The sequence below is a fragment of the Sebastes umbrosus genome, chromosome 21 (genome assembly GCF_015220745.1).
Source record: "Sebastes umbrosus isolate fSebUmb1 chromosome 21, fSebUmb1.pri, whole genome shotgun sequence".
NCBI lineage: Eukaryota > Metazoa > Chordata > Actinopteri > Perciformes > Sebastidae > Sebastes > Sebastes umbrosus.
In genome coordinates, this window is record NC_051289.1 from 6591415 (window position 1) to 6602288 (window position 10874).

Below are 10874 nucleotides of genomic sequence, written 5' to 3' on the forward strand. Positions count from 1 at the left end.
TGACATGTTTTTAATTGTTGGCTCCTCCTTGTCATGCACGTCACCCGTACAAGCAATTAGGCTTCTGTCATCCATGTCGAATAAAACGGGAGATTTTGCTGCTGCATAATTGTAGCAGCACAGAAAAGTTTAACTGGCGGGTTAGCAGTAAAGAAAGAAATGCATGCTGTCTCTTTCATAGTGATAATAGTAGTTTAACATGAGTATAATGACGACCGTTATATAATCACACTGTTATTCACTGCATCGGAACAAAAGACTGAATGCCGATATATTTATGAATTTATTATAGTCTTTACACCTCTTGCTCCAGAGCCCACAGAAAACCTTTATAAAGAAAATGATTGTAATTCAAGGCCACAGAAGCAAGGAACCATATCCCCACGAGCAAATACAAAACAGAGTTGGTAACAGGATTGCAACACCAAAGTGAAAGCATGTCTGCCAAGTCTACACATTCAAAGACCACAAACATCAAACGGGTTTTTTCCAGGCAGTCAAGGGTTTCAGTGTTCGTAGAGGAGAAAACAAACAGGACTGTTTCTAGCTGAGGAAAGATGGAGATTTCTTTTTTGTGTGTGAGTGTGTGTGTACAGATGCGAAAATTGAGAGAACCATCATTTACAGAACAGAAATGTTGAAGCAAGACAGCATCAAAGGTTACTGAGGAGCGTACATTTTTGCCCAGGCCAAAGAGCATAACATCACAGAGTAGAAATGGTCTCTGACTTCTTCTTCTTTTTTTTTCTCCTTTAGCTGTACTTAATATTCACCCCCTGCTCAGTCCCTGTTCAGTCCACTGCTCACTGAACTCTCTCAAGACAAAGGCCCTAAAAGATCATTGGTTATCTGATGGACCACGACGGGAAATGGAAACTGTTTGCATTTCCTCCAGGCCTTTACAGTGAGGACAGTACAACAATAAAACACGGGGTAAGCCTCAGTTATGGCATCTTGCAGATTAATATGAGTAGCTGAGGGGGATGCTTTGGAAATTGCTTTGACTACAAATGTGTCAAAGCTGACAGTTTTTTTTTCCCCAGTTTGATTCCTATTAAGCACTTTCCTCTGATCTAATTCAATAAATGCCAAAGGGAGTTATAATAATCATATTCATTCCTGATCCTTTGGGATATGTGTCTTTGGAACCCATAAATACTTCTAACTTCTTTTCTTCTACACATAATATCTTCAGAGGTTTATATATCTTCAGAGGTTTCATATTTCCGAGCTAATCGAGTACATACAGTAAAGTTAGCTTTGGAAAACGCACTGATTCCCACATACAATCAAAGGAGGTCCCTGCGAAAGTGCTAAGCCACCGTGCCATCTTTGAGCTTCAAATAAAAATCCCTCTACTGATGTAATGAAAATACAATCCGTGTCATTCATATGTCTATATTGGAGCAATAAAGCACTGCTATCTATTTCTTTGCATACATTGCAGCATTTTGTAGTTTTAAAGGGAAACAGCACAGGATGTTCAGATTCAAGACAGCCAAATTAGTCTCTCCCGAAGCTACAAATTAGAAGACTGTCAATAAATATGGGTCTTACTTACTAATGAGCTTCATAATGTATCTGTTCCAAACCAGTAAATATCTCTTGATCCACCCCGCGAAAAAATAACGCCAGAAATAACAGATATGGATTTTGCACAAACATCTCTCTGACATCACAGATTAGGGATCTGAAAAACTAATTTCTCATCTCTTACTAAGACAAACAGTAACTAATCTTCACTGTGAGCTGTTGTACCGTTTAGGATGCTGCAATAATGCTCAAATTCAACTCTGCATGTAAGACAGCAAAGATCTCACTCAATTAAAGAGTGCTACAAGTGAGTATGAAGGGCTGCTGGGGGGAGGGAAAGCACATAAGCTCCCTTCTACCTATTTTAATGTAAAATATTCCTCCCTCACAAACATCTGTTGCTGTAGGCTGTACAACACCCAAACAAACAGGGAAAAAAAACAGAAAAATGCTACCCAGTTTCTCCTCAACTTGTAACATATTTTTTAAAGTCAGTGCAAAAAGAAAAACTTTACAGAAGTGGATGGCAGCTACAGTAAACAAGACAGCTCAATATCAGCTGACCAGCAGCAGGAAGTTAACTGGCAGACCCGGTGTAACCCAGCCTCTTCATCACACCCCCACACACGTCCTCTATTAGTCTGATGTCCTTTCGGGGCATATTCTGTCTCCACATGTTAATGTTGGCTGGTGAAATGTCTCCTTCGTACATTAGATTGTACAGGTTGGTGGAGGTGGTGAAGAGGAGCTGGTTGAGGGCTGCGGGTGAGATGGGCACCCCCAGAAATGTGTGTATGCTCTCCGCCGTCTCCTGCGGCGAGTTGACCACGTCCTCAAACCTCACTTGGAGGTAGGACTCCTCGGGGAGGCTCTCGCTGACTCTCAGCACTGCTGCGGTGTGAGCCAGCCACAGATGAGCCAGTATCAGGATGGGGTTTGTTTCAGAACGGGACAGCAGCCGCCGGATTATTTTAAACTCTGGCGCCGCAGTCGGGCACCCGTTGCTGACAGCATCCTCCTTGAATATCAAGGAAAGGTGCTGCGGGATGTTTTTGAGGGAGTAAAGGCTGGGTTTGCTGTTATAAACCATGATATAAATCCACGCTCGGGGGTCTCTCACCAAGTAGATTGTCCTCAGGGAAGATCCAACAACCTCCTGGATGAAAGGCAGTTTGAGCGCCCAGCTTCCGCTCCGCATGTTGAGGACCACCCGGGCGTTCGGGTACTCCAAAACATGGCGTCTCATCTCCCTGACGTACTCTGCATCTCTGTCCAGACTCGCTCTCAGTTTGCCCTTCAGCTCAGACGCCGGCTCTCTCCTCCTGGATCTTTTCTTTCTGTCCCTAGAGGGGCCGACTCTCTGGGGCTGTTTGACCCGGCTGCCCTCTACCAGCTGAATATTCTGCAAGTGCAGCTTTGTGTTGTGGACCAGCGAATGCAGCCAGCCCTGAATAATCTTAAACCGTCCGCGCGTGGCATCTGACCTTGACCACTCGCAGGCGTCGACCAGGGAGTCAAACTCAAACTCGGTCTCGGGGATGTCCACGTGCTCGGTGGGAACTCGAATGTAAACAAAGTCCGAGCTGTTGTAGAAAAGGTGCTTGAGTATTTCCGATCCCGATCCGGGAAGGGTTGTTATGACGACGGTGGGGAGGGGGAGCCGGCGCTGTTCGTACAGTCTGATTTGTTTGTTTACTTCGCTTTTGGCACCTGCAACTTTCCATTTTACCCCACAGAGAAGCTGATCGCAGCTGTTAGACACAAACAGCAGCTCGGCTATCCACAGAATGAGCACGGAGAGGAGGGCGTAGCGCATCAGCCTGCTGAAGCACACGTAAAACTTTCTCTGCATGGTCAAAAATCCGATGGCCACGCAGAGAACGACCCCTGCTATCACGTTGACTGTGAAGCCAAAGTCAAACAGCTGATTATCACTGCTGATTTGTTTGGGGATGAGTTGAGTCCCAAGGCCATATCGCGTGATTTGATATCTATCCTCAACTTTACAGTGACCTCCAAATCCCAAATAAGTCGACCTGGCGCCGATGTCTTTGTAGTTCGTCGCAATAGAAACTATCCTCTCTGTGTTATTTATGGTTAAAGAAAGTCTCACTCCATTTTTGCTATTATCTATAAATCTACAGCTGGACACTTTGACATATGGTCCATGTAACACGTAAGCCACTCTGCTGACTGTGCCTGTCATTGGAAAAGTGACATTGACGTACTGAGTCCACCTCTTTTTAAACTCGGCCGCCTGCTCAGCCTCTTGTATCCTGGTATCAGGGCTGTGACCCTGGCTGTCGAACCAGAACATTTTATAATGAGCGTCCCACACATCCATCATGGCGCCGTTAAATCTGTCCATGAATCTGAAAGGGACGTATTTAAAGTCAATGTCAAGATTGTGGAAAAAAGCGCTGAGGGACGTCACAGGCGAATCGCTCCACTTCTCTACATGGTCGAGCACCAGCAGAGTCTGGGAGTTTAGCAGAACTAAAGCTCTGTACACACTCTTTAGTCTCATGGCGGGCGAATACGCCGACGCCGCTTCCCCGCTCACAAACATGGTGTCCTTGTGCGAGGAGGCGACGATCACCTCCCCTTTGGCGTCCCCCACCCCCTCATCTGTCCAACGCAGCCACTTAGCGCACTCCCCCAACTGACCCTCCCACGGACTGTTACACTGGCTGGTAGGAGACGGGCTGAACACCAAAACGTTGTTAAGGTAGCTGAACTTTGGACCATAAAGTGCTTCGGACACAAATACTTGTCCGTTAGGAGCAAACGTGAAAGAGTTCTGATCCGGGTGCTCGTGACCCGGGTTAAAGCTGTTCCAGCCCTCCACCCAGGAGTAAGGCTTGTCATGGACTATATCATAAACTGCACGGCCACCCAGCTTGCCAGACTTAAACGAGACAAAAGTATTCCCCTGGCCGATGGGTAGCCCCGCTCCATAGGTCACCACACCCCAGTTTGAGAAAATATGCATCCTAGCTTTTCCAAAGTCGTTGGGGGGCTGCGGTGCGAGGTGGGAGTTGTACCAGATGTATTCTGTGTGAAGCGTAGCCCAGCGCTGGGCAGACGACTGCCCCATGGGACCATCCTTGGGCCGGTGCTTTCTGATCTGTTGAGCCAGCCAGTTGCCCGTCCCGTTCATCATGACGAACGTGTCGAGGAAAACCAGCTGGCTCTCCGGCCCGTAAAACCAGTTGTAGTTGGAGTCCGCGATGCCGACCGTCCTCTGAAAGCCCGGCAGCAGGGTGGCGTAGTAAAACCAGAAGTGCCCCCGCAGCCAGTTGTTCTGCAGGTTGTCGATGTTGAAGTGGCGCTGGGCTAAGAAGACGTACTGTGTGATGGACTTGGCCGTGTAGCTCCCATAGGCGACTCCCTCATCCAGAGAGCCATCAACAACATGGTTGAGGAGGAACATAGTTTTCTCCATGTAGCTCACTGCCACTTGTTTCCAGATCATTGACTCCGGGACGTCGTGTGATCCAACCACTATTGCACCCATCAGGACGGCTAAAATGTTAGTGGTTTGGTGATTTTGGAGGTACTGTTTCCCCCACCCCCTGTACTTTGAGAGCTCAAACAGCTGCTCTGTCTCAGAGCGAATTTTCTTGAGGTAAACATCCTTCCGCTGCTCATCCAGGAAAGAGAAAATAAAGTCATAAGCAGTAGCAAACCCAGTGAGAGAGTGCGCCATGGGGACCTCGTCGTTTGGGGCACTGGTTACCTTCCAGTCGGGGTATTCAGCCATCCTATCCATAAACTTGATAAGAAACTGCAGGGCAGCAGAGTCCTCTGGGCACAACAGGCAGTAGAGAGCCAGGGGAGGCAGGTTGTTCCCATAAATCTCATTCCACTTGCTTGTAAACTCTGCATGTTTCACAGGGGGCATGTAAAAGGGGACGTTTGACAACATGGTGAGCGCGGCCGCCCGGATGACTTTAAATATGTGACTGTGGGTGGTGGAGGACCTTTGCCTCAAGTGCAACACATCCACTTGGTTAAAATATAGGTTGGGATGAAAATCGGCAGACTGGAGTTTCCACTGCTCGGTCGCTCTGGCTTGTGTGAGCTTGACCTGCAGCAAGTCATCTGTGAAAATGTCTCTGTCTGTGGTGTTGAAGACCCCCGAGAAGGCTGTCCCCACTGCGAACAGCGGCAGCAAAAAAACTGAATACACAACCCAGTTCACTGCCATGTTGCCGGGCATTTGTGAATGCATTTTTTTACTGCATTTTAAAAGTTTTTTTCTTCAGTTGTTATTTCAGAGTAAAAGTCCAGGTGATTTGTTAGAGTCCAAAAATAATGTATAAGACAAATGATGCAATATTAAAGTCCCATGCATGATAAGAAAAAAACTTTAGTGCAAGAACAAACAGCATCCACACCAACAGTTTTCAAAAGGCAACATCACATTCATTATTCATAAATGTCTGATGGTAGGAAGATTGTTTTGCATTTAAATCCAAGAAGAAAAAAAAACATCCTGCACGTTTTTTCCTGCTGTCCTCATAGTAATGCGTGTGCTCGTGGAGACTGGCAATCGTCTCCCTTCTGCGTGCGCCAATAACACGTATTGATCTCCTCCCACAAAACATTTCCTCTCGGACAAACATCAGTCAGCCCCAGTCTGTGTCCGGTCCAATCACAGCCACCCACAGGCTCCGTGTGCAGCCCGACCGAGCCGCAACATCCGCGGACATGAAGCTCAGCAAACAACGCATCTCCTCGGAGAACATAGCCTCTGCTGCAGACTCTCCACTCCACAAACGTCTGCTGCTTAAAACTGCAAATCCTGATCTGGAAATCGATCTGTTTGCATTGTTAAATCTCCTTTTGTTTCCTTCTTTAAAGCTGCGCGTTTTTTCTCTGAGGAAACTTGTCGTCACTCCTCAAGTATTCAAAGAATGAGACATTTTTTCTCAGCTTGTCCTGCAGGAAACAGTGAATCAGCCTCCCAGATGATGAGTAATCCAGATGTGCATGTCGACAGTATCTGGAGGGATGTGTGCAGATCCGTAGCCGATGGAGACGCACATCTCTCCACAAAGTATAAAGCTGTGGATGTGTGCGTAATCTCTCCGGACGCGTCTCTCGTTGTGTTTCCCTCTCCGACTGCTCACCACAGGCAGTTTGATTGTTTTTCCTGCACTGGATGGAAAATTTCCACTGTACCAACTGTAGAGGGAGCCGTGAGTTCAGAAGCACAGACGCTCATCTCTTATGGAGGGAGAGAGTGGGAAGGCTGAATATTCATGGCATGAAATCTCTCTCTCTCTCTCAGTATAATGTGATGGTACTAATGTTATGTTAAATTCCTGCTCAATATTAAGTCCAGAGGCAAAATCACACAGAGTGGTGATAAAACACTCTTTTTTTTGATCTATAAAAACATGTATTATTCTACACTTAAAAGTCACACATGGTTTTTTTTGCAATAAGGACACAACTGATATTAAAGGAGTAGTTCCACATTTTCAAAGATCATTGGCCAACCTGTGACAGCCTCCTTTCAAGCAGCTCACAACAAGAGCATGCTCAGACTTGCCAACAGCATCTCTTCTGATCCCTTACATGTTTTAAATGGGGAATATCAACTTCTGCCCTCAGAGAGGCGATTTAGAGTCCCTACATTTAACCTGCGTCAGGCTAAAGAACGCTTTTGTCCATCAGTCCATCTTGTTTACTAAATAATAATTAATGTGCTGCTAAAGATGTAAATCCAGAGGACAGGTGGTCATTTTGTAACGGGGTTATGTATGAATAATTGTGATGTGTTTTGTGTTTTTGTCTGATGCGTCTTACTTGTCTATCTGTCTATGGTAACAGTATGTCTAATGTATGTGTACTTTTTCTCAAACTGAGCTGCCTACGGATGCAAAATGAATTTCATTGCAAACTGACAATAAAGTTGTATCGTATCGTATCGTATCGTATTTTGGGAAACATGCTCAGAGTTAGGTGAGAATATTGATACCACTCTCAAAAAGTAGTATCAATCTTTTTATCTAAAGCTGGGCAGACACTGTATGATTTTAGCCCGTTTCTAGCCCGCATTTTGAGCCACGCAACTCATTTTAGACTCAGGCCGAATTTCAGCTTCGTCGGGCGTCGTTTGCCGTGCAGTGCGCACGTTTTCTTAGCCACCTGCGATTCCATATACCCCGGCGCCTCTTTTTTTTTTAGACGTTTCAGCAGACAGGATGGCACAGATGATCGAGGCAGCACGTTTCTGCCTTGTTGGCATTTTTGTGACCCTTACAGACTTTACCTGCCTCTGAGCTTTTCAAACAAATCTTTATTGATAGCTGTCAACAGCCAGAACGGCTCTTTAAACTATGTCACTTGAGCGTTACTGTTGCCGCAGATGGATTTACATGGAACACCCGGTGTGTCGCATACCGGCGCTTAAGGGTGGCTTGTGCAGCGGTATCAAACGCTGACAGCCGTGATAAAGCGTTGGTATTTGACGCAGAGAACGGGCTGGCACAAATCAACCCGTCTCGCATAACCGAGATGGATGATGCCTTTATTCGTGGTGCGAAAGCTCAGAAAAATCTACCTTGTTCTGCAAATAAAAGTATGTAGCTTTTTTGCCACGTAATATTTGCGCTCTTTGTGAAAGTCATGACGAAAACAACAGTTTGAAAAAATATAATTAGCTTTTTGCAAGAAGCACATTAAGCATATTTCCTATTCTTTAAATTTCTATGAATTTTTGCTACAAGTCCAGAGTCAGGCTAGCTGCTCCCCCTGCTTCCAGTCTTTATGCTAAGCTAAGCTAACTGCACCTATATACTTAAAACACAGATATAAGAGTGATATTGATCTTCTCACATAACTCTCAGCAGGATAATCTTGTTATAAGATACAACAACTTTGAAATAAAACTATATTTATTATAATCTGTGAACATTTTTAAATGACAGCTGCAAACATATTTATTTAATTTGGCTTATAATGAATGTCACTTTTTAAAACTAATTCTCTCTTTAATTATTCTAAATGGTTTCTGTTATTTAATTTAATTTATATATGTCAGCGTCTCTTGTCTTTTTATTGTCTAATTTTATTGTCATTCTGCCCTTTGTTGCACTTTTGTGTAAATCACTTTGAGTTACATCTCTTGTATGAAAAGTACCCTATAAATAAAGTTTATTGTTATTTTTATTTTCTCTAAGAGTGACTTTGATTAGTCTTGACAGTTATACCAGCATTTGTAGTGAAACAATATGAAAAATATTACAAAAACAATCATCATTACAGGCTAGATCTCATTAACATATTTAATTTGAAATGAACCTCTTTTGGCACAAAATGCCTCTTTAGACTCTTTTATCTTCAGTCTCAGTTGCATGTCTTTGTAACACATTTCCTGAGGCAACAGAAAAGGCATCCAATAACCTCAAAAGCATCTCCCCTTGGAGAAATGTGTGACATTTGCCTGTCCTAACACGCCACGCTATGCACTCATTGATCACCTCATTCTGTGTATATTAGGTTTCTGTGCAGCATCTTCATCTAATGATGGATAGCTTTCTCTATACCCGGCTCACATGTCTCTGCTGCAGCATGCTATCCCACAGGGAACACTGTTGCATGGTGTTTTTTTACTGCTTTCCCTTCAGTTCAAAAGTGCACGCTACAGGCACACAGTTAGCCTTATCGGGATGGCTGCAGGAAACACACACAGTTATCTCTCATAGGACAAAAAGTCTTCCATATGGAGATATGCGCTTCAAAAAAGCTGACCCAATTTAAACACTGATGATAATCTTGAGCTCACATCAGTCAAATAACTTCAGAAACATAAAGATCATACTTCATGAATCAAGAAGATGCTTGAAAACTCTGTAAACAACTACTAGCTTTTTAAAAACTTACTTGAAAGAAAGAACTGGTTGGACTCCCCAGCAGATGTTGTTTTTAGCATACATCTCTTCACTGCATCAACTGCCCACTGCAGAGGAACAACTCTGCACTATCTTGCCCTTTTCTAGCCTTATAATTCATAATAATTATGTAATCTGGTAATATCTATAATTATGTCATTATTACAGTACTGAACATGTCTTCTATTCCTGTACAAAGTGTCTCTCCTAACAATAACGGTGGTAACTGGTGGTCGCAGAAAGTTCCTTTTCACAACACAGATTTTCTAATTTTCAGAATAAAACCTAAGAGCTGTGGCGAGCAGCAAAATAGCATTCAGTGTTTGCCATAAACTCATTGGAAAACAACTGCAAAGTCTGCACCACATGATTAAAATTATGGCTACAAGCTGTCAATGCAATGCAAGTCAATGCAAAATTACCTTAAGATGCAGTAACACCAGGTGCAACCCTTTCTCCTACAAAATTAGGTTCCCACACAACTAAATTGCGTTCTCAATTACATTTCGAAGGAAAGAGTATTTCCTCCCTGATTACGGTTGCAGTTTTAAACCATTTTCAACACATGGTTAATGTTAATTGAAACAAAACAAAACAAAACAAAAAATGCAACAAAACTACTTTGTTAGGTTTAGTAAAACATCATGGTTTGGCTTAAAATGACTCTGACATTGAAACAAAACAAAACAAAAATGCAACAAAACTATATATCTTTAGGTCTAGGCAATAAAAATAAGTGAACGTTGACTTTTAGTTTCACATGGGACAGTAACAACGGTATCCTGGGTCAAAGACCTGTGTTTGTTTGACACATCCGCCACCCCTTCCGCCCACTCTGAGCAGACTTTTGCGCTTCTTAAGGCCTTTACACTGCGGGGGCGTTGTTTTGTGTGCGATCAATGCGCAAGTCAATATATTCTTTTGTTTTTACTGTTGTTTTTGCCATGAGTATTTTCACACAGAATGCAAATATTACACGGCAAAGTCATGTTTATTTTACTGACATGAGTTTCACTGTATCATATATATGATGGTTATTGCTTGTCCCACTTCAGCTTCACTCAGGCTCCTTCTCAAATTGGCCAAATTTTTATTTTTCTCTGGCAGCAAGATGTAAACCCAAATCCAAATCCTTGTGCATGACTGTCCTTTTAGAAACCTAAAGGAGAGATCATGGATGCAGTGTCTTCGTTTTAGCATCCCAAACCAACGTAACATGGTTACATAATGGCCTTACTTAAATGTTTTTATACAGTTACATAATAAAGTAGCATATTTTGGAGAAGGAAGCTGAACCTAACTACTGGCTTATCGTCCGGTGGCTATGCTGCAGCCAACACTTCCTCTCCTCAGCATTCAACATTCATATTCCTTTTGCGAGTGTGTTAAATTTGCATATTTGCTCGGATATCTATAAACACTATTCGGCATCCTGCG

At 43.6% G+C, this 10874-nt stretch overlaps 1 protein-coding gene across 1 annotated transcript; it reads right to left on the reverse strand.

Annotated features, from left to right (window-relative positions):
- Positions 1-582: 582 nt before the first annotated feature.
- LOC119480505 (dermatan-sulfate epimerase-like protein) lies at positions 583-6760 on the reverse strand. The gene has a single exon (XM_037756814.1). It carries the CDS (start codon positions 5765-5767, stop codon positions 2111-2113), a length of 3657 nt encoding a protein of 1218 aa, XP_037612742.1. The 5' UTR covers positions 5768-6760; the 3' UTR covers positions 583-2110.
- Positions 6761-10874: the final 4114 nt, after the last annotated feature.

Coding starts and splice junctions, on each gene's coding strand:
- LOC119480505 (XM_037756814.1), bottom strand. CDS start 5,767: ATGCATTCACAAATGCCCGGCAACATGGCAGTGAACTGGGTTGTGTAT.